Below are 27,982 nucleotides of genomic sequence, written 5' to 3'. Positions count from 1 at the left end.
CCATAGGGGCCTATAGAGCCCTAGAAGCCCCATAGAGAGCTATAGGGACCCATAGGACCCTACAGGGACCCAGGAGCCCCGTAGAGAGCTATAGGGACCCATAGGGATTAGAGAAACCCATAGGGGCCTATAGAGCCCTAGAAGACACATAGAGAGCTATAGGGACCCATAGGACCCTACAGGGACCCGGGAGCCCCATAGAGAGCTATAGGGACCCATAGGACCCTATAGGGACCAGGAGCCCCATAGGGAGCCTATAGGGACCCATAGGGCCCTATAGGGGTTACAGGGACCCATAGGGGCCTATAGAGCCCTGGAAGCCCCATAGAGAGCTATAGGGACCCACAGCACCCTACTGGGACCCAGGAGCCCCATAGGGAGCTATAGGGACCCATAGGACCCTATAGGGACTCAGGAGCCCCATAGGGAGCTATAGGGACCCATAGGACCCTACAGGGACCCAGGAGCCCCATAGGGAGCTATAGGGACCCATAGGACCCTACAGGGACCCAGGAGCCCCATAGGGAGCTATAGGGACCCATAGGACCCTACAGGGACCCAGGAGCCCCATAGGGAGCTATAGGGACCCATAGGGCCCTATAGGGACCCAGGAGCCCCATAAGGAGCTATAGGGACCCATAGGGGCCTATAGAGCCCTGGGAGCCCCATAGCGAGCTATAAGGACCCGCAGCTTCCTATAGGGCCCCATAGAAACCCATAGAAACGCTCTATAGGGCGCCCCACAAAAGGGGGCCCAGGAGTCCGGGCCTTCCCCCCGCCCCCCACCCCCCCCCCACCCCCCCGAACAAACGGGCCCAGGAGTCCGAGCGGGTCAGAACGGGCCCAGGCGTCCGGGTGTTTATTGGGAGCCTCCCCGGGGCCAAGGAAAGGGCCTACGGGCGTCCGGGAAGGGGCCCAGGCGTCCGGGAAGGGCCCAGGCGTCCGGGTTGGAGAGTAACAGGGGGTCGGGCTGGAAGGGGGCCCGGGGCGTCCGGGAAGGGGCCCAGGCGTCCGGGAGGGTCCTGGAGTCCCGGGAAGGGGCCCAGGTGTCCGGGAAGGGGCCCAGGTGTCCGGGCCGGAGAGTAACAGGGGGTCAGGCTTGAAGGGGCCCAGGCGTCCGGGGAAGGGCCCAGGCGTCCGGGAAGGGGCCCAGGCGTCCGGGAAGGGGCCCAGGCGTCTGGGAGGGTCCTGGAGTCCCGGGAAGGGGCCCAGGCGTCCGGGTCGGAGAGTAACAGGGGGTCGGGCTGGAAGGGGCCCAGGCGTCCGGGAGGGTCCTGGAGTCCCGGGAAGGGGCCCAGGTGTCCGGGGAGGGCCCAGGCGTCCGGGAAGGGGCCCAGGCGTCCGGGAAGGGCCCAGGCATCCGGGTCGGAGAGTAACAGGGGGTCAGGCTGGAAGGGGCCCCGGCGTCCGGAGGGCCCAGGCGTCCGGGAAGGGCCCAGGCGTCCGGGAAGGGGCCCAGGCGTCCGGGAGGGCCCAGGCGTCCGGGCAGGGCCCCGGCGCCCGGTCACTCGGCGGGCGGAACGGCAGCGGCAGCCGGGCCGGGTCGTAGCACCGGGGGCGACACCAGGGGCAGCCCCTGGGCCTCCCGCGCCCGGATCTGCCGCTCGGCCTCGCGCCGGGCCCATTGGCGCAGCCTGGGGGGGGGGGGGGGGCGAACCGCGTGACGAGGGGGGCCCCGGCGTCCGGGACACCCCCGACAACACCCCGACAACACCCCGACAACACCCAGTGTCCGGGACACCCCCAACAACACCCCAACAACACCCGGACGCCGGGGCCCCCCCAACACCCCCAACACCCCTCAACAACACCCGGACGCCAGGGACCCTCACCTGTAGTCTGGGACACCCCCAACACCCCGAACACCCCAACAACACCCCCAACAACACCCGGACACAAGGGCACCCCCAACAACACCCCGGATGCCAGGGCCCCCTCACTTGTAGTCTAGGACACCCCCACACCCCAACAACATCCGGACGCTGGGGCTCCCTCACCCGGTGTCCGGGACACCCCCAACAACACCCCAACAACATCCGGACGCTGGGGCCCCCTCACCCGTAGTCTGGGACACCCCCAACAACACCCCAACAACACCCGGACACAAGGGCACCCCCAACACCCCCAACAACACCCGGACGCCAGGGCCCCCTCACCCGTAGTCTGGGACACCACCCCCAACACCCAACAACACCCGGACACCAGGGCACCCCCAACAACACCCGGACACCAGGGCCCCCTCACCCGGTGTCTGGGACGCCCCCAACACCCCCCAACAACACCCGGACACCAGGGTACCCCCAACACCCCAACAACACCCCAACAACACCTGGACACCGGGGCCCCTCACTTGTAGTCTGGGACACCCCCAACGCCCCAACAACACCCGGACACCAGGGCACCCCCAACAACACCCGGACGCCAGGGCCCCCTCACCCGTAGTCTGGGACACCCCCAACACCCCAACAACACCCGGACACCGGGGCCCCCTCACCTGTAGTCTGGGACACCCCCAACACCCCGAACACCCCAACAACACCCCAACAACACCCGGACACCGGGGCCCCCCAACACCCCCAACAACACCCCAACACCCCCCGGACACCAGGGCCCCCTCACCCGTAGTCTGGGACACCCCCAACACCCCAACAACACCCCAACAACACCTGGACACCAGGGCACCCCCAACAACACCTGGACGCCAGGGCCCCCTCACCCGTAGTCCAGGACACCCCCTACACCCCCAACAAACACCCGGACACAAGGGCACCCCCAACAACACCTGGACGCCAGGGCGCCCTCACTTGTAGTCTGGGACACCCCCTACACCCTCAACAACACCCCAACAACACCCGGACACCAGGGACCCCCAACACCCCCAACAACACCCGGATGCCGGGGCCCCCTCACCTGCAGTCCAGGATACCCCCCAACACCCCCAACAACACCCGGACGCCAGGGCCCCCTCACCCGTAGTCCAGGACACCCCCAACAACACCCCAACAACACCCCAACAACACCCAGACGCCAGGGCCCCCTCACTTGTAGTCTGGGACACCCAACACCCCTCAACAACACCCGGACGCCAGGGACCCCCAACACCCCAACAACACCTGGACACCAGGGCCCCCTCACCCGCAGTCCAGGATACCCCCCAACACCCCCAACAACACCCGGACGCCAGGGCTCCCTCACCCGGTGTCCGGGACACCCCCAACACTCCCAACAACACCCGGACACAAGGGCACCCCCAACACCCCCAACACCCCAACAACACCCAGACCCCGGGGCCCCCTCACCCGTAGTCTGGGACACCCCCAACAACACCCGGACGCCAGGGCCCCCTCACTTGTAGTCTGGGACACCCCCAACAACACCCCAACAACAACCCAACAACACCCGGACGCTGGGCCCCCTCACCCGGTGTCCGGGACACCCCCCAACACCCAACAACACACCCGGACACCAGGGACCCCCCAACACCCCCAACAACACCCGAACACCCCCCGGCCGCCAGGGTCCCCACCCGTAGTCGGGCAGGTAGTGCAGGAACACGGAGCCCAGGACGATGGCGACGGAGACGCCGGCCACGAACACGGCCCTGGCGTTGAGCGCGTCGGCCGCGGGGTCCTCCGAGAAGCCGTGGGAGTCGGGGTGCTGCGGGAAAGGGGGGCCCAGGCGTCCGGGGAGGGGCCCCAATATCCGGGAAAGGGCCCAGGGATCCAGGAAAGGGCCCAGGAATCCGGGAAGGGGCCCAGGAGTCCGGGAAGGGGCCCAGGCGTCCGGGAAGGGCCCAGGCGTCCGGGTTGGAGAGTAACAGGGGGTCGGGCTGGAAGGGGCCCGGGCGTCCGGGAAGGGGCCCAGGCGTCCGGGAGGGTCCTGGAGTCCCGGGAAGGGGCCCAGGTGTGTCCGGGAAGGGGCCCAGGTGTCCGGGCCGGAGAGTAACAGGGGGTCAGGCTGGAAGGGGCCCAGGCGTCCGGGAGGGTCCTGGAGTCCCGGGAAGGGGCCCAGGTGTCCGGGAAGGGGCCCAGGTGTCCGGGCCGGAGAGTAACAGGGGGTCAGGCTTGAAGGGGCCCAGGCGTCCGGGGAAGGGCCCAGGCGTCCGGGAAGGGGCCCAGGCGTCCGGGAAGGGGCCCAGGCGTCTGGGAGGGTCCTGGAGTCCCGGGAAGGGGCCCAGGCGTCCGGGTCGGAGAGTAACAGGGGGTCGGGCTGGAAGGGGCCCAGGCGTCCGGGAGGGTCCTGGAGTCCCGGGAAGGGGCCCAGGTGTCCGGGGAAGGGCCCAGGCGTCCGGGAAGGGGCCCAGGCGTCCGGGAAGGGCCCAGGCATCCGGGTCGGAGAGTAACAGGGGGTCAGGCTGGAAGGGGCCCCGGCGTCCGGGAGGGCCCAGGCGTCCGGGAAGGGCCCAGGCGTCCGGACGGAAGGGGCCCAGGCGTCCGGGAGGGCCCAGGCGTCCGGGCAGGGCCCCGGCGCCCGGTCACTCGGCGGGCGGCGGCAGCGGCAGCCGGGCCGGGTCGTAGCACCGGGGCGACACCAGGGGCAGCCCCTGGGCCTCCCGCGCCCGGATCTGCCGCTCGGCCTCTCGCGCCGGGCCCATTGGCGCAGCCTGGGGGGGGGGGGGGGCGAACCGCGTGACGAGGGGGGCCCCGGCGTCCGGGACACCCCCGACAACACCCCGACAACACCCCGACAACACCCAGTGTCCGGGACACCCCCAACAACACACCCAACAACACCCGGACGCCGGGGCCCCCCAACACCCCCAACACCCCTCAACAACACCCGGACGCCAGGGACCCTCACCTGTAGTCTGGGACACCCCCAACACCCCGAACACCCCAACAACACCCCAACAACACCCGGACACAAGGGCACCCCCAACAACACCCGGATGCCAGGGCCCCCTCACTTGTAGTCTAGGACACCCCCACACCCCAACAACATCCGGACGCTGGGGCTCCCTCACCCGGTGTCCGGGACACCCCCAACAACACCCCAACAACATCCGGACGCTGGGGCCCCCTCACCCGTAGTCTGGGACACCCCCAACAACACCCCAACAACACCCGGACACAAGGGCACCCCCAACACCCCCAACAACACCCGGACGCCAGGGCCCCCTCACCCGTAGTCTGGGACACCCCCAACACCCCAACAACACCCGGACACCAGGGCACCCCCAACAACACCCGGACACCAGGGCCCCCTCACCCGGTGTCTGGGACGCCCCCAACACCCCCCAACAACACCCGGACACCAGGGTACCCCCAACACCCCAACAACACCCCAACAACACCTGGACACCGGGGCCCCTCACTTGTAGTCTGGGACACCCCCAACGCCCCAACAACACCCGGACACCAGGGCACCCCCAACAACACCCGGACGCCAGGGCCCCCTCACCCGTAGTCTGGGACACCCCCAACACCCCAACAACACCCGGACACCGGGGCCCCCTCACCTGTAGTCTGGGACACCCCCAACACCCCGAACACCCCAACAACACCCCAACAACACCCGGACACCGGGGCCCCCCAACACCCCCAACAACACCCCAACACCCCCCGGACACCAGGGCCCCCTCACCCGTAGTCTGGGACACCCCCAACACCCCAACAACACCCCCAACAACACCTGGACACCAGGGCACCCCCAACAACACCTGGACGCCAGGGCCCCCTCACCCGTAGTCCAGGACACCCCCTACACCCCCAACAACACCCGGACACAAGGGCACCCCCAACAACACCTGGACGCCAGGGCGCCCTCACTTGTAGTCTGGGACACCCCCTACACCCTCAACAACACCCCAACAACACCCGGACACCAGGGACCCCCAACACCCCCAACAACACCCGGATGCCGGGGCCCCCTCACCTGCAGTCCAGGATACCCCCCAACACCCCCAACAACACCCGGACGCCAGGGCCCCCTCACCCGTAGTCCAGGACACCCCCAACAACACCCCAACAACACCCCAACAACACCCAGACGCCAGGGCCCCCTCACTTGTAGTCTGGGACACCCAACACCCCTCAACAACACCCGGACGCCAGGGACCCCCAACACCCCAACAACACCTGGACACCAGGGCCCCCTCACCCGCAGTCCAGGATACCCCCCAACACCCCCAACAACACCCGGACGCCAGGGCTCCCTCACCCGGTGTCCGGGACACCCCCAACACTCCCAACAACACCCGGACACAAGGGCACCCCCAACACCCCCAACACCCCAACAACACCCAGACCCCGGGGCCCCCTCACCCGTAGTCTGGGACACACCCCCAACAACACCCGGACGCCAGGGCCCCCTCACTTGTAGTCTGGGACACCCCCAACAACACCCCAACAACAACCCAACAACACCGGACGCTGGGCCCCCTCACCCGGTGTCCGGGACACCCCCAACACCCCAACAACACGACCGGACACCAGGGACCCCCAACACCCCCAACAACACCCGAACACCCCCCGGCCGCCAGGGTCCCCACCCGTAGTCGGGCAGGTAGTGCAGGAACACGGAGCCCAGGACGATGGCGACGGAGACGCCGGCCACGAACACGGCCCTGGCGTTGAGCGCGTCGGCCGCGGGGGTCCTCCGAGAAGCCGTGGGAGTCGGGGTGCTGCGGGAAAGGGGGGCCCAGGCGTCCGGGGAGGGGCCCCAATATCCGGGAAAGGGCCCAGGGATCCAGGAAAGGGCCCAGGAATCCGGGAAGGGGCCCAGGAGTCCGGGAAGGGGCCCAGGAGTCCGGGAAAGGGCCCAGGCGTCTGGGAAGGGACCGGGTGTCCGGGAAGGGCCCAGGAGTCCGGGAAGGGCCCAGGCGTCCGGGAAGGGCCCAGGAATCCGGGAAGGGCCCAGGAGTCCGGGAAAGGGCCCAGGAATCCGGGAAGGGGCCCAGGCGTCCGGGAAGGGCCCAGGAATCGGGAAGGGGCCAGGCGTCCGGGAAGGGCCCAGGCATCTGGGAAGGGCCCCGGCGTCCGGGAAGGGGCCCAGGCGTCCGGGAAGGGGCCCAGGAATCCGGGAAGGGCCCAGGCGTCCGGGGAGGGCCCAGGAATCCGGGAAGGGCCCAGGAATCCGGGAAGGGCCCAGGAGTCCGGGAAGGGCCCAGGCGTCCGGGAGGGGCCCAGGAGTCCGGGAAGGGGCCAAGTGTTTGGGAGGGGCCCAGGAATCCGGGAAGGGGCCCAGGTGTCCGGGAAGGGCCCAGGAGTCCGGGAAGGGGCCAAGTGTTTGGGAGGGGCCCAGGAATCCGGGAAGGGGCCCAGGCGTCCGGGAAGGGCCCAGGGATCCGGGAAGGGGCCCAGGAATCCGGGAAAGGGCCCAGGAATCCGGGAAGGGGCCCAGGAATCCGGGAAGGGCCCAGGAATCCGGGAAGGGACCGGGAGTCCGGGAAGGGCCCAGGGATCCAAGAAGGGGCCCAGGTGTCCGGGAAAGGGCCCAGGCGTCCGGGGAGGGCCCAGACGTCCGGGGAGGGCCCAGGGATCCGGGAAGGGGCCAGGGATCCAAGAAGGGGCCCAGGAATCCGGGAAGGGCCCAGGAGTCCGGGAAGGGGCCAGGAATCCGGGAAGGGCCCAGGGATCCGGGAAAGGGGCCCAGGCGTCCGGGCCCTGGGTCTCCAGGCCCCCTTAACCCCCCCCTTCTCCAGCATCCAGATGGTCCCGGCCGCCCGCCCCCCTCCCCAAAGCCCCGCCCCCTGCAGCAGCTCCACCCACTTTCCTGCGCCCCGCCCCCAAGCCCCGCCCCCCCCCACCCAGTCAAACCGGGGGGGAAATTTTGGGGGGGGCGCTAAGCCCCTCCCACCAGGAGACATCGCAGCCAATCAGAGCCCGCGGGCGGCTAAACCCCGCCCCCCAGCTAAGATCTGCCCCCTTGAGGCAACTCAGGCCCCGCCCCCGGCCCCCCAGGAGGCCCCGCCCCCGCCTGAGGCCCCGCCCCCCGGCGCCTCAGGACGCCCCGACTCCGCCCCCTGCCCTTGAGGGGCCTTAGGGCACGGAGGCTCCGCCCCCAGCAGGCCCCGCCCCTCGGCGCCTCAGCAGGCCCCGCCCCCACCGCTTTAGAGCCTCAGCGCACGTGGGAAGCCCCGCCCCCTCCCGAGGCCCCTCCCCCTCCCCCACACATCCGGCCCCCGCCCCCGCCACTCAGCAGCTGCAGGCCCCGCCCCCGCCTGAGGCCCCCGCCCCCCCGGCGCCTCAGGACGCCCCGACTCCGCCCCCCTGCCCTTGAGGGCCCTCAGGACACGCAGGCCCCGCCCCCCCGCAGGCCCCGCCCCCCGCAGGCCCCGCCCCCGGCCGACCTTGCGCAGCTCCGCCCACACGTCGTCCTGGGCCGTTTTCCGCCGCCGCGCGGGCCGCGAGGCCGCCGGGGCTTCCGGTGCCCCCGGGGCTTCCGGCGGAAGCGGCGGCGGCGGCCCCGGAGCCCCCGCGAGCCCCGCGGGGGCAGCGCCCGCAGCGCCCGCGCCAGCGCCGCCATCGCTGCCGGAACCGGAAACGGAACCAGCGCGGCGCCGCCGCGGCCGCTCTGCCCCTTCCTCTCCGCTGCTCCTCCCGCCCGCGACGTCACGCGCGGGGGGCGGGGCCCGCTCCGCGCCGCCCCCTCCCTCTCGGCTGCTCCCCGCTGGTGACGTCACTGGCGGGGGGGCGGGGCCCGCTCCGCGCCGCCCCCCTCCCTCTCGGCTGCTCCCCGCTGGTGACGTCACTGGCGGGGCGGGGCCCGCGCGCCGCGCCGCCCCCTCCCTCTCGGCCGCTCCCCCGCTGGTGACGTCACTCGCGGGGGGGGGGCGCGGCCCCGCCCCCTCCCTCTCGGCCCCTCCCCCGCCGGTGACGTCACGCGCCGCCATTTCGCGAGCGGCGGCCGCGCGGGCAGGTCGGGGGCCTAACGGGAGGGGCGGGGCTTAACGGAGAAGGGGGCGGGGTCACCGGAGCGCCCGCGCCCTCCCCCGCAATTGGTGCCTGCAGGGGGCGGGGCCTCGCATGCTAACGAGGGGGCGGGGCCTCCCGCCTTCCCACGATGCCCCGCGGCAGCGCCCGCGGCCTCCCAGTGGCTCCCGGTGCCTCCGGTGCCGCCCCCGGCGCTTCCCGGTGCCCCCGTTAACCCTTCCGGGTCCCGTTAACCCTCCCCGGGCCCCTATTTGCCCCCCGGGCCCCTATTTGCCCCCCCCGGGCCCCTATTTGCCCCCCCCGGGCCCTATTTGCCCCCCCGGGCCCCCCCAGTTGCCCCCGTTACCCCCTCCGGGCCCCTCCCATCTCCATCCTCGCCCCCACCCCCCCCAGGTGGCACCGAGTGACGTCATCGCCATGGAGTACGAGCGGAGGTAGGGGGGGCACAAAAGGGGGGGGACACAAAAGGGGGGGAAACAAAAGGGGGGGACACAAAGAGAGGGGACACAAAGGGGGGGGCACAAAAGGGGGGGACACAAAAGGGGGGGGACACAAAGGGGAGGACACAAAAGGGGGGGGACACAAAGGGGGGGACACAAAAGGGGGGGGCACAAAAGAGGGGGACACAAAAGAGGGGGGACACAAAAGAGGGGGGACACACGGGGGCACCGGGGGGGGGACACAAAAAGGGGGGCACAAAAGAGGGGACACAAAAGGGGGGGACACAAAAGGGGGGACACAAAAAGGGGGGGACACAAAGGAGGGGACACAAAAGAGGGGGGACACACGGGGGCACCGGGGGGGCATTTTGGGGGTGTTTGGGGGGCATTTTGGGGTAATCTTGGGTGATTTGGGGCCATTTTGGGGGTGTTTGGGTCCGTTTGGGGGCATTCTGGGGTCATCTTGGGGGATTTGGGGGCCAATTGGGCTCCATTTGGGGGCATTTCTGGGCCATTTTGGGGGATTTGGGGCCATTTGGGGGATTTGGGGCCATTTGGGGGGGTATTTGGGGGCATTTTGGGGCCGTCTTGGGGGATTTGGGTCCATTTGGGGGCCATTTGGGGGCATTTGCGGGCTTTTTGGGGGGATTTGGGGGCATTTTGGGGGGATTTTGGGCCATTTTGGGAGGATTTGGGGGCATTTTGGGGTAATCTTGGCGTGTTTGGGTCCATTTGGGACCATTTTGGCGTCATCTTGGGGGATTTGGGGGCCATTTGGGCTCCATTTGGGGGCATTTCTGGGCCATTTTGGGGGATTTGGGGCCATTTTGGGGGATTTGGGGCCATTTTGGGGGTGTTTGGGGGCATTTTGGGGTAATCTTGGGGGATTTGGGGCCTTTTTGGGGGTGTTTGGGTCTGTTTGGGGCCATTTTGGGGTCATCTTGGGGGATTTGGGGATCATTTGGGCTCCATTTGGGGGCATTTCTGGGCCATTTGGGGGATTTGGGGCCATTTGGGGGGTGTTTGGGTCCGTTTGGGGGTATTTGGGGGCATTTTGGCGTAATCTTGGGGGATTTGGGGCCGTTTTGGGGGTGTTTGGGTCCATTTGGGGCCATTTTGGGATCATCTTGGGGGATTTGGGGGCCAATTGGGCTCCATTTGGGGGCATTTCTGGGCCATTTGGGGGATTTGGGGCCATTTGGGGGGTGTTTGGGTCTCTTTGGGGGTATTTGGGGGCATTTTGGGGTAATCTTGGGGGATTTGGGGCCATTTGGGGGGTGTTTGGGTCCGTTTGGGGGCATTTTGGGGTCATCTTGGGGGATTTTGGGGCCATTTGGGGGCCATTTGGGGCCATTTGGGGGATTTGGGGCCATTTGGGGGGTATTTGGGGGCATTTTGGGGTAATCTTGGGGTGTTTGGGTCCGTTTGGGGGCATTTTGGGGCCATCTTGGGGGATTTGGGTCCATTTGGGGGCCATTTGGGGGCATTTGCGGGCTTTTTTGGGGGATTTTGGGCCATTTTGGGGGATTTGGGGGCATTTTGGGGTAATCTTGGGTGATTTGGGGCCATTTTGGGGGTGTTTGGGTCCGTTTGGGGCCATTCTGGGGTCATCTTGGGGGATTTTGGGGCCATTTTGGGGGTATTTGGGTCCATTTGCGGGCCATTTTGGGGCATTTGTGCACCATTTTGGGGGATTTGGGGCCATTTTGGGGGCATTTTGGGATAATCTTGGGGGTTATGGGCCATTTTGTGGGTGTTGGGGTCTGTTTGGGGGCATTTGGGGGCCATTTTGGGGGGATTTTGGGCCATTTTGGGGGTATTTGGGGGCATTTTGGGGTAATCTTGGGGTGTTTGGGTCCGTTTGGGGGCATTTTGGGGCCGTCTTGGGGGATTTGGGGCCATTTGGGGGCTATTTGGGGGCATTTGCGGGCTTTTTTGGGGGATTTGGGGCCATTTTGGGGGATTTTGGGCCATTTTGGGAGGATTTGAGGGCATTTTGGGGGTATTTGGAGGCATTTTGGGGTAATCTTGGGGGATTTGGGGCCGTTTTGGGGGTGTTTGGGTCCCTTTGGGGCCATTTTGGGAGGATTTTGGGGCATTTTGGGGTAATCTTGGGGGATTTGGGGCCTTTTTGGGGTGTTTGGGTCCATTTGGGGCCATTTTGGGGTCATCTTGGGGGATTTGGGGGCCAATTGGGCTCCATTTGGGGGCATTTCTGGGCCATTTTGGGGGATTTGGGGCCATTTGGGGGATTTGGGGCCATTTGGGGGGGTTTGGGTGGGGTAATCTTGGGGTGTTTGGGTCCGCTTGGGGGCATTTTGGGGCCATCTTGGGGGATTTGGGTCCATTTGGGGGCCATTTGGGGGCATTTGCGGGCTTTTTTGGGGGATTTGGGGCCATTTGGGGGGTATTTGGGGGCCATTTTGGGGTAATCTTGGGGGATTTGGGGCCATTTGGAACCATTTTGGGGTCATCTTGGGGGATTTGGGGGCTGTTTGGGCTCCATTTGGGGCATTTCTGGGCCATTTTGGGGGATTGGGGGCCATTTTGGGGTATTTGTGGCCATTTTGGGGTAATCTTGGGGGATTTGGGGCCATTTGGGGGGTGTTTGGGTCCGTTTGGGGCATTTTGGGGTCATCTGGGGGGTTTGGGGCCATTTTGGGGGATTTGGGGGCCATTTGGGGGGGATTTGGGGTCATCCTGGGGATTTGGGGGCATTTGGGCCATTTTGGGGTAATCTTGGGGCATTTGGGGCCATTTGGGGGGAATTTGGGTCCGTTTGGGGGCCATTTGGGGGATTTGGGGCCATTTTGGGGGTATTTGGGGGCATTTTGGGGTAATCTTGGGGTGTTTGGGTCTGTTTGGGGGCATTTTGGGGTCATCTGGGGGGTTTGGGGGCCATCTTAGGGGATTTGGGGGCCATTTTGGGGGTTTTTTGGGTCCATTTGGGTCCATTTTGGGGTCATCTTGGGGGATTTGGGGCCGTTTGGGGCCATTTGGGGGATTTGGGGCCATTTTGGGGGTATTTGGGGGCATTTTGGGGTAATCTTGGGGGATTTGGGGCCATTTTGGGGGTGTTTGGGTCCGTTTGGGGGCCTTTTGGGGTCATCTGGGGGGTTTGGGGCCATTTTGGGGGATTTGGGGGCCATTTGGGGGGGATTTGGAGTCATCCTGGGGGATTTGGGGGCATTTGGGGCCATTTTGGGGTCATCTTGGGGCATTTGGGGCCATTTGGGGGAATTTGGGTCCATTTGGGGCCATTTGGGGGATTTGGGGCCATTTTGGGGGTATTTGGGGGCATTTTGGGGTAATCTTGGGGGATTTGGGGCCATTTGGGGGGTGTTTGGGTCTGTTTGGGGGCATTTTGGGGTCATCTGGGGGGTTTGGGGGCCATCTTAGGGGATTTGGGGGCCATTTTGGGGTTTTTTTGGGTCCATTTGGGTCCATTTTGGGGTCATCTTGGGGCATTTGGGGCCATTTGGGGGGAATTTGTGTCCGTTTGGGGCCATTTGGGGGATTTGGGGCCATTTTGGGGGTATTTGGGGGCATTTTGGGGTAATCTTGGGGATTTGGGGCCATTTGGGGGTGTTTGGGTCCGTTTGGGGGCATTTTGGGGGCCATTTGGGGGGGGTTTGGGGCCATTTTGGGGGATTTGGGGGCCTTTTGGGGGGGATTTGGGGTCATCCTGGGGGATTTGGGGGCATTTGGGGCCATTTTGGGGTCATCTTGGGGCATTTGGGGCCATTTGGGGGGAATTTGGGTCCGTTTGGGGCCATTTGGGGGATTTGGGGCCATTTTGGGGGTATTTGGGGCCATTTTGGGGTCATCTTGGGGGATTTGGGGCCATTTGGGGGGATTTGGGGCCATTTTGGGTCATCTTGGGGGATTTGGGGTCATTTGGGGGGGATTTGGGGGCATTTTGGGGTAATCTTGGGGGATTTGGGGCCATTTGGGGGGTGTTTGGGTCCGCTTGGGGGCATTTTGGGGGCCATTTGGGGGCCATTTTGGGGCTGTGTGGGGCATTTGGGGCCATTTTGGGGTCATCTTGGGGGATTTGGGGGCCATTTGGGGGGGATTTGGGGTCATCCTGGGGGATTTGGGGGCATTTGGGGCCATTTTGGGGTCATCTTGGGGGACTTGGGGTCATTTGGGGGAATTTGGGGTCATCTTGGGGGATTTGGGGTCCTTTGGGGGGGATTCGGTCCCGTTTGGGGGCGTTTTGGGGGATTTTGGGGCTGTGCTGACGCCGGTGCCGCAGGGGGGGCCGTGGCGAGCGCTCGGGGCGCTACGCGGTGACGGTGACGGAGGCGGCGGCGGCGACGGGGCGGGCGCAGCGCGAGCGCGACTACGGGGACATGGACTACCGCGGCTACGGCGACGGCGGCCCCGCGGTGAGGGCGACAGGCGGACGGCGGGGGGGAACAGGCGGACGGCATGGGGGGAACAGGCGGACGGCATGGCGGGGGGGAACAGCCGGATGGCACAGGGGGAACAGCCGGACACGCGGGGGGGAACAGCCGGACGGCACGGGGGGGAACAGCCGGACGGCATGGCGGGAGGGAACAGCCGGACGGCATGGGGGGAACAGCCGGACACCGCGGGGGGGAACAGCCGGACGGCATGGGGGGGAACAGCCGGATGGCATGGCGGGGGGGAACAGGCGGACGGCACGGGGGGAACAGCCGGATGGCAGGAGGGGGGACACCCGGACGGCATGGCAAGGAACAGGCGGACGGCATGGCGAGGAACAGGCGGACGGCATGGGGGGGACACCCGGACACCGTGCAGGGGAACACCTGGACGGCAGAGGGGGAACAGCTGGACGGCGGGGGGGGAACAGCCGGACACCGTGTGGGGGAACAGGCGGATGGCATGGGGGGACACCCGGGTGCCATGGGGGGAACAGCCAGACACCGCAGAGGAACAGCCGGACACCGCGGGGGGGGGGGGGGAACAGCCGGACGGCATGGCGGGGACACCCGGACGCCGCGGGGGGACACCTGGACAGCATGGGGGGGACACCCGGGCGCCATGGGGGGAACAGCCGGACACCACGCGGGGGAACACCCGGACAGCATGGGGGGGAACAGCCGGACGGCAGGGAGGAACAGGCAGACGGCAGGGGCGGAACAGCCGGACACCACGGTGGGGGAACAGGCGGACGGCAGGGCGGAACAGGCGGACACTGCGGGGGGGGGGGGACAGCCGGACACAGGGGCCCTTCACCAGGAGGGGGAGGAACAGGCGGACGTCGCGGGGGAACAGCCGAACACCATGGAGGGACACCTGGACACCGTGGGGAGACAGCCGGACAGGGGGACCCTTCACCGGGATGGAAGGGAACAGCCGGACACCATGGGGGAACAGCGGACGCCTGGGCCCTTCACCGGGATGGGGGTACACCCGGACACTGCAGGGGGACACCTGGACACCATGGGGGAACAACCGGACACCGTGGGGGACACTCAGACACCGCGAGGGGAACAGTCAGACACTGCGGGGGGAACACCCGGACAGCACGGGGGGAACACCGGACACCATGGGGGAACAACCGGACACCGTGGGGAGACACCCAGACACCGCGAGGGGAACAGTCAGACACTGCGGGGGAACACCCGGACAGCACGGGGGGACACCCGGACACCATGGGGGAACAACCAGACACTGTGGGGGGACACTCAGACACCGCGAGGGGAACAGTCGGACACTGCGGGGGGAACACCCGGACAGCAGGGGGGGACACCCGGACACCGGGGCCCCTTATGGGGGGGTACCCGGACGCCTGGCCCTTCACCGGGATGGGGGGGACACCCGGACACTGCAGGGGGACACCCGGACACCATGGGGGAACAACCGGACACCGTGGGGAGACACCCGGACACCGCGAGGGGAACAGTCAGACACTGCGGGGGGGAACACCCGGACAGCACGGGGGGACACCCGGACACCATGGGGGAACAACCGGACACCGTGGGGAGACACCCAGACACCGCGAGGGGAACAGTCAGACACTGCGGGGGAACACCCGGACAGCACGGGGGGAACACCCGGACACCATGGGGGAACAACCGGACACCGTGGGAGACACCCAGACACCGCGAGGGGAACAGTCAGACACTGCGGGGGAACACCCGGACAGCAGGGGGGGACACCCGGACACCGTGGGGAGACACCCAGGCACCGCGAGGGGAACAGTCAGACACTGCGGGGGGAACACCCGGACATTATAGGGGGACACCGGGACACCGGGGCCCCTTATGGGGGGTCACCCGGACGCCTGGGCCCTTTGGGGGAGGAGGGGCCACCCGGACCCCGTCTCTAAGCCCCGCCCCCCCCGCGCAGGAGCCGTACGAGGGCGGGGCCGAGGGGGGGCGTGGCCGCGCCAGCCCCCCGCCCCCGGCGCCGCCCCCCCCGCCGGCGCCGCTGCCCTTCGCGGCCGACGGCGACTACCGGGACCAGGACTGGAGGGCGGAGCCTGCGCCCGAGGGGGAGGGGCCCCGCGCCAGCACCATCGTCATGCTGCGCATGCTGCCGCAGGCGGCCACCGAGAGCGACGTGAGCCCCGCCCCCTGCCGGGGAGCCCCGCCCCCTGCCGGGTAACCCCGCCCCCTGCCGCCAAACCCCGCCCCCTGCCGGAAACCCCGCCCCCTGCCGGGTAACCCCACCCCCTGCCGAGAAACCCTGCCCCCTTGACAGCTCTATCATGATGCTGCCGCAGGCCGTCACCGAGAGTGACGTGAGCCCCGCCCCCTGCCGGGAAACCCGCCCCTGCCGGCTAACCCCGCCCCCTGCCGGGAAACCCCGCCCCTAGCCCCACCCCCGCACCATCGTCATGCTGCTGCAGGCGGCCACCAAGAGTGACATGAGCCCCGCCCCCTGTCGGGGAGCCCCGCCCCCTGCCGGGAAACTCCGCCCCCTGTGGGGTAACCCCGTCCCTAGCCCCGCCCCCACACCAGCACCATCCTGATGCCACTGCAGGTGGCCACTGAGAGTGATGTGAGCCCCGCCCCTTCCACCGGGCCCCGCCCCCTGCCACTGGGCCCCGCCCCCTGCCGGGAAACTCCGCCCCCTGTGGGGTAACCCTGTCCCTAGCCCCGCCCCTATGCCAGCATCATTGTCATGCTGCTGCAGGTGGCCACTGAGAGAGACGTGAGCCCCGCCCCCTGCCGGGAAACCCCGCCCCCTGCCGGGTAACCCCGCCCCCTGCCGGGTAACCCCGCCCCTAGCCCCGCCCCCGCCCCATCGTCATGCTGCTGCAGGTGGCCACCGAGAGTGACATGAGCCCCGCCCCCCCCGCTGCCGGGCCCCGCCCCCTGCTGCCAAACCCCGCCCCCTACCGGCTAATCCCGCCCCTAGCCCCGCCCCCACGCCAGCACCATCATGATGCCACAGGCGGCCACCGAGAGCAACCTGAGCCCCGCCCCTTCCTACCAGGCCCCGCCCCCGGTCGCAGAGCCCCGCCCCCTGCTGCCAGGCCCCGCCCCTAGCCCCCCCCCCCACCAGCACCATTGTGATGCTGCCGCAGGCGGCCACCATGAGCCCCGCCCCCAAGGCAGACCCCGCCCCCAACCCCACCCTTGTCAGCGAGCCCCACCCCCTGCTGCCAAGCCCCGCCCCCTGTTGCCAAACCCCGCCCCCTGCTCCCTGGCCACACCCCCTGTACACAGACCCTGCCCATTGTTGGCAAGTTTTACTCCTTGGAGCAAGCCCCGCCCCTTATTCACAATCCCTGCTCACTGGCCACGCCTCCTGCTTACAAGTCCCGCCCCCTTTTCACAAGACCCCCTAGTGTGTGGTCATGCCTGCATGCCATAAGCCCCGCCTCTTCATCTTAGGCCACGCCCCTTTCTTGCCAAGCTCTTGCTGTAATCCTTTTGCCTCAGGCTCCGCCCCTTGCCACAAGCTCCGCCCTCAGGCACAGCCTTTTCTCACAAGCCACGCCCCTGCATTTGCCACACCCCCTCTCATCGGCCACACCCCCTTTGCACAGGCCGCACCCCCTTTAGCCCCGCCCCCAGCCCTGCTCCTATGGAGCGGCCTCATGCAGGTCCACCCCTTAGGCCACGCCCCCTTTGGCGGGCCCCGCCCCCTGGTTTGGCCACGCCCCCCCCCCCGCAGGCCAATGCACACCCAGCCCTTCCCCTTGGCCCTACCCCCTCGTGCAGGCCCCGCCCCTTGCTGCAAGCCCCGCCCCTTGGTGCAAGCCCCGCCCCCGGGCACAAGCCCCGCCCCTGAGCGCAGGCTCCGCCCCCCGCAGATCCGGGCGCAGCTGCAGGCGCAGGGGGTGACGCCGCGCGAGGTCCGGCTCATGCGCAACAAGAGCTCGGGTGAGTGCCCAGAGCACCCAAGGGTGCCACGGGGTGACCGGGGAGCACCCAGGGGTGCCACATCCTGCTCAGGGAGCACCCAGGGGTGCTAGAATAGAGCCAGGGAGCACCCAGGGGTGCCATAGAGCGACCGGGGAGCACCCGGGGGTGCCAGAACGGAGCCAGGGAGCACCCAGGGGTGCCACAGGGTGACCAGGGAGCACCCAGGGGTGCTAGAATAGAGCCAGGGAGCACCCAGGGGTGCCAGAGAGTGACTGGGGAGCACCCGCGGGTGCCATGGAGCGACCAGGGAGCACCCAAGGGTGCCACAGGGCGACCGGGGAGCACCCGGGGGTGCCACATAGTGATCGGGGAGCACCCGGGGGTGCTAGAATGGAGCCAGGGAGCACCCAGGGGTGCCAGAGAGCGACCGGGGAGCACCCAAGGGTGCCACAAAGTGACTGGGGAGCACCCAGGGGTGCCACAATGGAGCCAGGGAGCACCCGGGGGTGCTAGAACGGAGCCAGGGAGCACCCAGGGTGCTAGAATAGAGCCAGGGAGCACCCAGGGGTGCCACAGGGTGACCGGGGAGCACCCAAGGGTGTCACATAGTGACCGGGGAGCACCCAAGGGTGCCATATAGTGATCGGGGAGCACCCAGGGGTGCCACAGGGTGACCGGGGAGCACCCAGGGGTGCCAGAACGGAGCCAGGGAGCACCCAGGGGTGCCACGGGGTGACCGGGGAGCACCCGGGGGTGCCACAATGGAGCCAGGGAGCACCCAGGGGTGCTAGAATAGAGCCAGGGAGCACCCAGGGGTGCCACAGGGTGACCGGGGAGCACCCAAGGGTGCCACAGGGTGACTGGGGAGCACCCAGGGGTGCCACAAAGTGACCAGGGAGCACCCAGGGGTGCCACAATGGAGCCGGGGAGCACCCAGGGGTGCTAGAATAGAGCCAGGGAGCACCCAGGGGTGCCACAGAGTGACCGGGGAGCACCCAGGGGTGCTAGAATAGAGCTGGGGAGCACCCAGGGGTGCCACATAGTGATCGGGGAGCACCCGGGGGTGCCAGAACGGAGCCAGGGAGCACCCAGGGGTGCCACATTCTGCCCGGGGAGCACCCAGGGGTGCCACAGAGTGACCGGGGAGCACCCAGGGGTGCCAGAACGGAGCCAGGGAGCACCCAGGGGTGCCACATAGTGATCGGGGAGCACCCGGGGGTGCCACAGAGTGACCGGGGAGCACCCAGGGGTGCCACAATGGAGCCAGGGAGCACCCAGGGGTGCTAAAATAGAGCCAGGGAGCACCCAAGGGTGCCACATTCTGCCCGGGGAGCACCCAGGGGTGCCACAATGGAACCGGGGAGCACCCAGGGGTGCCAGAAGAGTGTCAGGGAGCACCCAGGGGTGCCACATCCTGTCCAGGGAGCACCCAGGGGTGCCACATCCTGCTCAGGGAGCACCCAGAGGTGCTGGAACGGAGCCAGGGAGCACCCAGGGGTGCCACATTCTGCCCAGGGAGCACCCAGGGGTGCCAGAACGGAGCCAGGGAGCACCCAGGGGTGCCAGAAGAGTGTCAGGGAGCACCCAGGGGTGCTTCAGGCGAACTCAACAGCACCCAGCACTGCTATAACCTGTCCTAGGAGCACCCAGGGGTGCTAAACCTCTTCCAGGAGCACCCAAGGGTGCTTTTCCATATACAGCAACATCTAGGGTTGCTGTGAATCAATCAAGGAGCACCCAGGGGTGCTATAACCTACTCCAGAACTATCTAAAGATGCTTATTTTGTATTCAGGAGCACCCAGGGGTGCTTGTCCCCAGCCAAGGAGCACCCAGGGGTGCTATAACCTACCCGAGGAGCACCCAGGGGTGCTTATCCCATATCCAGGAGCACCCAAGGGTGCTATAACCTGCTTCAGAACTATCTAAGGATGCTTATCGCATATCCAGGAGCACCCAGGGGTGCTTGTCCCCAGCCGAGGAGCACCCAGGGGTGCTATAACCTACCCGAGGAGCACCCAGGGGTGCTTATCCCATATCCTGGAGCACCCAGGGGTGCTGTGAGCCACCCAAGGGGCACCCAGGGGTGCTATAACATACTTGAGGAGCACCCAGGGGTGCTTATCTCGTACCCAGGAGCACCCAAGGGTGCTATAAGCTGCTTCAGAGTTATCTAAATGTGCTTATCCCATATCCTGGAGCACCCAGGGGTGCTTATCCCGTACCCAGGAGCACCCAGGGGTGCTTGTCCCGTATGCAGGAGCACCCAAGGGTGCTATAACCTACCCGAGGAGCACCCAGGGGTGCTTATCCCATATCTAGGAGCACCCAGGGCTGCTTTTCCCATATCCAGGAGCACCCAGGGGTGCTATAACCTACTCGAGGAGCACCCAGGGGTGCTTATCCCGTACCCAGGAGCACCCAGGGGTGCTTGTCCCGTATCCAGGAGCACCCAAGGGTGCTATAACCTACCCGAGGAGCACCCAGGGCTGCTTTTCCCATATCCAGGAGCACCCAGGGGTGCTATAACCTACCTGAGGAGCACCCAGGGGTGCTTATCCCGTACCCAGGAGCACCCAGGGGTGCTTGTCCCATATCCAGGAGCACCCAAGGGTGCTATAACCTACTCGAGGGGGCACCCCTGGGTGCTTATCCCATATGCAGGAGCACCCAGGGGTGCTGTGAGCCACCCGAGGGGCACCCAGGGGTGCTATTCACACACCAGGAGCACCCAGGGGTGCTGCATCCTACCCGAGGAGCACCCAGGGGTGCTGTTCTGCATTGCAGGGAGCACCCAGGGGTGCTCGTTCCGTTCCCAGGGGCACCCAGCGGTGCTGTCAGCTACCGAGGAGCACCCAGGGGTGCTGTTTCATGCCTAGGAGCACCCAGGGGTGCTGCTGTCTCCTCGAGGAGCACCCAGGGGTGCTCGTTTCCAACGCAGGGAGCACCCAGGGGTGCTGCAGCGGCTTTAGGAGCGCTCAGGAGCGCTGTAACCAGCCCTAGGAGCACCCAAGGGTGCTGTGAGCGGCTCGGGGAGCACCCAGGGGTGCTATAACTCCCTGCAGGGAGCACCCAGGGGTGTCGTACAGCACCCAAGGGTGCTGTAACCTGCTCGAGAAGCAGCCGAGGATCCTGTGACTCATCCAGGGAGCACCCAGGGGTGCCGCTGCTTCCTCAAGGAGCACCCACGGGTGCTGCCGCTGTCTCAGGGAGCACCCAGGGGTGCCGTTCCCAAGCCCAGGAGCACCCAGGGGTGCTGTTCTCCTACCCAGGGTCACCCAGAGCTGCTCGTTTGCGACACAGGGAGCACCCAGGGGTGCCAGTCCTGTCCCCAGGAGCACCCAGGGGTGCTGCAGTGCATTTAGGAGCACCCAGGGGTGCTGTGACAGACCCGGAGCATCAGCCGCGAGGGCAGGGAGCACCCAGGGGTGCCGCGGTCCTGCCCGGGGGGTCCCGGGAGCACCCATGGGTGTCAGTCCCATAACCAGGGGGGTCCAGGGGGTCCCAGCCCCGTTCCTGGGAGCACCCATGGGTGCCAGTCCCATAACTGGGGGGTCCCAGTCTCATTCCTGGGAGCACCCATGGGTGCCAATCCCGTACTCAGGAGGTCCCAGCCCTATTCCCAGGAGCACCCATGGGTGCCAATCCCGTACCCAGGGGGTCCCAGCCCCATTCCCAGGAGCACCCATGGGTGCCCGTCCTATTCCCAGGAGCACCCATGGGTGCCCATCCCATAACCGGGGGGTCCCAACCCCATTCCCGGGAGCACCCATGGGTGCCTGTCCCATAACCAGGGGGGTCGCAGCCCCATTCCCGGGAGCACCCATGGGTGCCCATCCCACACCCAGGGGTCCCAGCCCCATTCCCAGGAGCACCCATGGGTGCCCATCCCACATTGGGGGGTCCCAGCCCCATTCCCGGGAGCACCCATGGGTGCCAGCCCCATAACCGGGGGGTCGCAGCCCCATTCCCGGGAGCACCCATGGGTGCCCGTCCCACACTCAGGAGCACCCATGGGTGCCTGTCCCATAACCAGGGGGGTCCCAGCCCCATTCCCAGGAGCACCCATGGGTGCCAATTCCACACTCAGGAGCACCCATGGGTGCCCGTCCCACACCCAGGGGTCCCAGCCCCATTCCCAGGAGCACCCATGGGTGCCTGTCCTATTCCCAGGAGCACCCATGGGTGCCCATCCCACATCGGGGGGTCCCAGCCCCATTCCCGGGAGCACCCATGGGTGCCCGTCCTATTCCCAGGAGCACCCATGGGTGCCTGTCCCATAACCAGGGGGGTCCCAGCCCCATTCCCGGGAGCACCCATGGGTGCCCGTCCTATTCCCAGGAGCACCCATGGGTGCCAGCCCCATAACCGGGGGGTCCCAGCCCCATTCCCGGGAGCACCCATGGGTGCCTGTCCTATTCCAGGGAGCACCCATGGGTGCCCGTCCCACACCCAGGGGTCCCAGCCCCATTCCCAGGAGCACCCATGGGTGCCAATCCCACACTCAGGAGCACCCATGGGTGCCCGTCCCACACCCAGGGGTCCCCGTCCCGCACCCAGGGGGTTCTGGAGGGTCCCAATCCCACATTGGGGGGTACCGGGGGGAGGGTGGGTGCTGGGGGGGGGCACCCCTGGGTGCTGGGGGGATCCTGGTGTCCCCAAGGGGTCCCGGGGGGGCCCTGGGGTGCTGGGGGGGGGGTCCCTGAGGTGTCCCCGGGGTGCCCCCAGGGTGGCCTCAGTGTCCCTGGGGGTCCTTGGTGTCCCCATGGTGTCCCCGGGGTGTCCCTGGTGTCCTCAGGGTGTCCCCAGTGTCCCTGGGGGTCCCTCCTCTCTCCATGGTGTCCCTGGGGTGTCCCTGGGGTTCCTTGGTGTCCCCAGGGTGTCCCTCATGTCCCCAGGATGTCCCCATGTCCCCATGGTGTCCCCAAGCCCCCCCTCGTGCAGGGCAGAGTCACGTCCCCAGGGTGTCCCCATGTCCCCATGGTGTCCTTGTGTCCCCATGTCCTCGCGGTGTCCCCGTGTCCCCTGGTGTCCCCCCGGTGTCCCCAGCCGTCCCTCGCGCAGGGCAGAGCCGCGTCCCTGGGGGTCCCTCCTGTCCCCAGGGTGTCCCCATGTCCCTGGGGTGTCCCCAGTGTCCCCGTGTCCCCAAGCCGTCCCTCGCGCAGGGCAGAGCCGCGTCCCCCGGGTGTCCCCGTGTCCCTGGGGTGTCCCCATGTCCCCATGGTGTCCCCAAGCCCCCCTCGCGCAGGGCAGAGCCGCGTCCCTGGGGGTCCCTCCTGTCCCCAGGGTGTCCCCGTGTCCCCGCGGTGTCCCCATGTCCTCGCGGTGTCCCCGGGGTGTCCCCATGTCCCTGGGGTGTCCCCGTGTCCCTGGGGGTCCCTCCTGTCCCCATGTCCCCGGGGTGTCCCCATGTCCCCGTGTCCCCCCGGTGTCCCCAAGCCCCCCCTCGCGCAGGGCAGAGCCGCGTCCCCGGGATGTCCCCATGTCCCCGTGTCCCCGGGGTGTCCCCGTGTCCCTGGGGTGTCCCCGTGTCCCTGGGGGTCCCTCCTGTCCCCAGGGTGTCCCTGCTGTCCCCCCATGGTGTCCCCAAGCCCCCCCTCGCGCAGGGCAGAGTCGCGTCCCTGGGGGTCCCTCCTGTCCCCAGGGTGTCCCTGGGGTGTCCCCGGGGTGTCCCCATGTCCCCATGGTGTCCCTGTGTCCCCATGTCCCCGGGGTGTCCCCATGTCCCTGGGGTGTCCCTGTGTCCCTGGGGTGTCCCCGTGTCCCTGGGGGTCCCTCCTGTCCCCATGGTGTCCCCATGTCCTCGCGGTGTCCCCGGGGTGTCCCCGTGTCCCTGCGGTGTCCCCAAGTCCCCCCTCGCGCAGGGCAGAGTCGCGTCCCTGGGGGTCCTTCCTGTCCCCAGGGTGTCCCCGTGTCCCCATGGTGTCCCCGGTGTCCCCGTGTCCCCATGTCCCCGGGGTGTCCCCGTGTCCCCATGTCCCCAAGCCCCCCCCTCGCGCAGGGCAGAGCCGCGTCCCTGGGGGTCCCTCCTGTCCCCAGGGTGTCCCCGTGTCCCCATGGTGTCCCCGGTGTCCCCGGGGTGTCCCCATGGTGTCCCCAAGCCGTCCCTCGCGCAGGGCAGAGCCGCGTCCCCGGGGTGTCCCCTGGTGTCCCCATGTCCCCAAGCCCCCCTCGTGCAGGGTGGAGTCATGTCCCCGGGGTGTCCCTATGTCCCTGGGGTGTCCCCAGGGTGTCCCCATGTCCCCAGGGTGTCCCCGTGTCCCCATGTCCCCGTGTCCCCCCGCTGTCCCCGCGGTCCCCCCAAGCCCCCCCTCGCACAGGGCAGAGCCGCGGTTTCGCCTTCATCCCCATGTCCCTGGGGGTCCCTTCTGTCCCCAGGGTGTCCCCGTGTCCCCCCGGTGTCCCCATGTCCTCGCGGTGTCCCCGGGGTGTCCCCATGTCCCCGGGGTGTCCCCGGGGTGTCCCCGTGTCCCCCCGCGGTCCCCCCATGTCCCCCCTCGCGCAGGGCAGAGCCGCGTCCCCGGGGTGTCCCCATGTCCCCGGGATGTCCCCGCGTCCCTGGGGGTCCCTCCTATCCCCAGGGTGTCCCTGCTGTCCCCGCGGTCCCCCCAAGCCCCCCCTCGCGCAGGGCAGAGCCGCGTCCCCAGGGTGTCCCCATGTCCTCACGGTGTCCCCATGTCCCCGGGATGTCCTCGCGTCCCTGGGGTGTCCCCATGTCCTCGCGGTGTCCCCGTGTCCCCCCGCGGTCCCCCCAAGCCCCCCCTCGCGCAGGGCAGAGCCGCGGTTTCGCCTTCGTCGAGTTCCACCAGGTGCAGGAGGCCGCGCGCTGGATGGAGCAGACGCAGGTGGGGGGGGCCCGGACGCCTGGGCCCCCGGGGGGGGGGGATGGGATGGGGGGGGCACCCGGACGCCTGGGCCCCGCGGGGGGGGGATGGGATGGGATGGGGGGCACCCGGACGCCTGGGCCCCTCGGGGGGGGGGATGGGATGGGATGGGGGGGGCACCCGGACGCCTGGGCCCCATGGGGGGGGGATGGGATGGGATGGGGGGGGCACCCGGACGCCTGGGCCCCTGGGGGGGGGATGGGATGGGGGGGGGAGGGGCCTCATGCGAGTCCTCGTGCCCCCCCCATGACCTTTGGGTGACCCCCCCCGCCGTGACCCTTGGGTGACCCCGTGCACGTCGCTGCCGCCCTCGTGCCCCCCCGAGCCCCGCCCCTCGCGCAGGCTCCGCCCCCGCCCTGCACGTTCTGGTGCAAGCCCCGCCCCTCGTGCCCCCCCGAGCCCCGCCCCTCGCGCAGGCTCCGCCCCCCATTGCGCGTGTGCCCTCGTGCAAGCCCCGCCCTGCTGTGAGCCCCGCCCCTCCCGCAAGCCCCACCCCCGCGCTGCACGTTCTGGTGCAAGGCCCGCCCCTCCCGCAAGCCCCGCCCCTCGTGCCCCCCCACACCCCAATGCAAGCCCCGCCCCTCACACAAGCTCCGCCCCACACGCCCTGGTGCAAGCTCCACTCCTCCTCCACCCCCCCGCATGCTCTGCTGCAAGCCCCGCCCCTCGCACAAGCTCCGCCCCCACCCTGCACGTTCTGGTGCAAGCCCCTCCCCTCGCGCACCCCCCCCCCACGTTCTGGTGCAAGCTCCGCCCCACGTGCACTCTAGTGCAAGCCCCGCCCCTCCTGCAAGCTCCGCCCCTCGTGCCCCCCCGCACGTCCTGGTGCAAGCCCCGCCCCTCGCGCGAGCCCCGCCCCTGGTGCAAGCCCTGCCCCGTGTAAGCCCCCTGTGCAAGCCCCGCCCTCGTGTAAGCCCCGCCCCCGGCTCAAGCCCCGCCCCCCGGTTCAAGCCCCGCCCCCGGTTCAAGCCCCGCCCCGGCTCAAGCCCCGCCCGGCTCAAGCCCCGCCCCCCCGGCTCAAGCCCCGCCCCCGGCTCAAGCCCCGCCCCCCGCAGCACTCGCTGAGCATCCTGGGCCACAAGGTCTCCCTGCACTACAGCGACCCCAAGCCCAAGGTCAACGAGGACTGGCTGTGCGGGAAGGTGGGAAAACGGCGGGAAAACCGGGAAAACCGGCGGGAAATGAGCGGGAAAACCGGCGGGAAAACGGGAAAACCGGGCGGGAAACCGGGAAAACCGGCGGGAAAACGGGCGGGAAACCGGGAAAACGGGCGGGAAAACTGGGAGAAACGAGCGGGAAAACCGGGAGAAATGGGGAGAAACGGGCGGGAAACGGGCGGGAAAACCGGGGGAAACGGGCGGGGAAACCGGGAAAAACGGGCGGGAAAACTGGGAAAACGGGCGGGAAAACCGGGCGGGAAAACCGGCGGGAAACGGGCGGGAAAAACAGAGAAACGAGTGGGAAAACTGGGAGAAACGGGGAGAAACGGGCGGGAAAACTGGGAGAAACGGGCGGGAAATGGACAGAAATGGGGAGAAATGGGCGGAAAAACCCGGCAAAATGGGGAGAAACGGGCGGGAAATGGGAGAAACGGGCGGGAAATGGGGAGAAACGGGAAGAAACGGGCAGGAAATGGGAGAAACGGGCGGAAAATGGGAGAAACGGGAAGAAACGGGCGGGAAATGGGAGAAACGGGCGGGAAATGGGAGAAACGGGCGGGAAATGGGAGAAACGGGTGGGAAATGGGGAGAAACAGGTGGGAAAATGGGGAAGAATGGGTGGAAAAACAGGGGGTTTGGGGAAACCAGGCGGAAAAATGGGTGGAAAAAATGGGCAGATTGGGAAAAACAGGAGGAAAAAAACAGACCGAGGGGAAAAACGGGAGGGATTAGGGAAAAATGGGGGGAATGGGGAAAAATGGGTGGAAAAAGTGAGCGGTTGGGGGAAAATAATGGGTGGAATGAGGAAAAATGGGGAGAATAGGGAAAAACGGGGGGAATAGAGAGAAACAGGGATTGGGGGAAAAAATGAGGGGATTGGGAAAAAGGGGGGCGGATTGGGGAGAAATGGGTGGAAAAAACAGGTGGAGAGGGGAAAAATGGGCGGATTTGGGGAAAAAAATGGTGGAATGGGGAAAAATGGGCACATGGGAGGGGCTGGGCGGATTGGGGAAAAAACGGGTGGATTGGGGAAAAACAGGCGGGTTGGGGGGGATTTGGGGCAGTTTGGGGGAATTTAGGGGGATTTAGGGGCAGTTTGGGGGAATTTTGGGGAGGTTGGGGGGTTCTGGAGGGATTTGAGGAGTTTGGGGAATTTGGGGGGATTTGGGGACATTGGGAAATTTAGGAGGATTTGAGAGTTTGGGGTGGAATTTTCAGCTCATTTTGGGGGAGTTTCGGGCTATTTTGGAGCGTTTTACGGCTATTTGGGGGGAGTTTAGGGCTGTTTTGGGGGAGTTTGGGAATATTTGGGTATTTTAGGGGGTCTCGAGGTACTTCAGGGGTACCCGAGCCTCGTTTTGGGCTGAATTCCCGGCTTTTTGGGTCAGTGCGGGGTGCAGAACTTCAAGCGGCGGGAGAAGTGCTTCAAGTGCGGCGTCCCCAAGGCTGGTGAGGCCCCAAATCCCCCCGTTTTGCCCCAAAATCCCGGCTGGGCCTCCCCAACCCCCCACGGGGCTCCCATAATCCCACAGGGTCCCCAAAACCCCATTTTTTTCCCCCAAATCCCCCCGTTTTGCCCCAAAATCCCGGCTGGGCCTCCCCAACCCCCCACGGGGCTCCCACAATCCCACGGGGTCCCAAAAACCCCATTTTTTCCCCCAAATCCCCCTGTTTTGCCCCAAAATCCTGGCTGGGCCTCCCCAACCCCCCACGGGGCTCCCACAATCCCACAGGGTCCCAAAACCCCCATTTTTTTCCCCAAATCCCCCTGTTTTGCCCCAAAATCCCGGCTGGGCCTCCCCAACCCCCCACGGGGCTCCTACAATCCCATGGGGTCCCAAAAACCCCATTTTTTTCCCCAAATCCCCCCGTTTTGCCCCAAAATCCCGGCTGGGCCTCCCCAACCCCCCACAGGGCTCCCACAATCCCACGGGGTCCCAAAAAAACCATTTTTTTTCCCCAAATCCCCCCGTTTTGCCCCAAAATCCCGGCTGGGCCTCCCCAACCCCCCACAGGGCTCCCACAATCCCACGGGGTCCCAAAAACCCCATTTTTTTCCCCAAATCCCCCTGTTTTGCCCCAAAATCCCAGCGGGGCCTCCCCAACCCCCCACGGGGCTCCCACAATCCCACGGGGTCCCGAAAACCCCATTTTTTCCCCCAAATCCCCCCGTTTTGCCCCAAAATCCCGGCTGGGCCTCCCCAACCCCCCATGGGGCTCCCACAATCCCACGGGGTCCCAAAAACCCCATTTTTTTCCCCAAATCCCCCCGTTTTGCCCCAAAATCCCGGCTGGGCCTCCCCAACCCCCCACGGGGC

The 27,982-nt window shown here is 67.3% G+C and overlaps 1 protein-coding gene and 2 pseudogenes across 2 annotated transcripts; 1 reads left to right on the top strand and 2 right to left on the bottom strand.

The window, feature by feature from the left end:
* Positions 1 to 1,508: 1,508 nt before the first annotated feature.
* LOC148590563 (NADH dehydrogenase [ubiquinone] 1 beta subcomplex subunit 11, mitochondrial-like) lies at positions 1,509 to 4,326 on the bottom strand (annotated as a pseudogene). The gene is made up of 4 exons (XR_015914290.1): positions 4,319 to 4,326; positions 3,936 to 3,987; positions 3,527 to 3,657; positions 1,509 to 1,634 (listed from the first exon to the last, which is right to left on the bottom strand). The product of XR_015914290.1 is annotated as an NADH dehydrogenase [ubiquinone] 1 beta subcomplex subunit 11, mitochondrial-like (transcript).
* Positions 4,327 to 4,474: 148 nt separating this feature from the next.
* On the bottom strand, positions 4,475 to 8,833 carry LOC148590562 (NADH dehydrogenase [ubiquinone] 1 beta subcomplex subunit 11, mitochondrial-like; annotated as a pseudogene).
* A 4,835-nt stretch (positions 8,834 to 13,668) lies between these two features.
* Positions 13,669 to 27,152, top strand: LOC148590561 (RNA-binding protein 10-like; the record flags this gene model as incomplete). The annotated part of the gene is made up of 6 exons (XM_088538870.1): positions 13,669 to 13,704; positions 15,656 to 15,868; positions 17,571 to 17,640; positions 24,392 to 24,465; positions 25,560 to 25,646; positions 27,053 to 27,152. Coding segments are annotated over exons 1-6 (580 nt in total), but the record flags the coding sequence as incomplete, so codon positions are not given.
* Between the last annotated feature and the right edge of the window lie 830 nt (positions 27,153 to 27,982).

Source organism: Tinamus guttatus, unplaced genomic scaffold (genome assembly GCF_059628265.1).
Source record: "Tinamus guttatus ecotype Peru unplaced genomic scaffold, ASM5962826v1 Tinamus_guttatus_pri_ptg001254l, whole genome shotgun sequence".
Lineage (NCBI taxonomy): Eukaryota > Metazoa > Chordata > Aves > Tinamiformes > Tinamidae > Tinamus > Tinamus guttatus.
The sequence above is the reverse complement of the archived record's forward strand: the minus strand, read 5'-3'. Positions and strand labels throughout refer to the sequence as shown.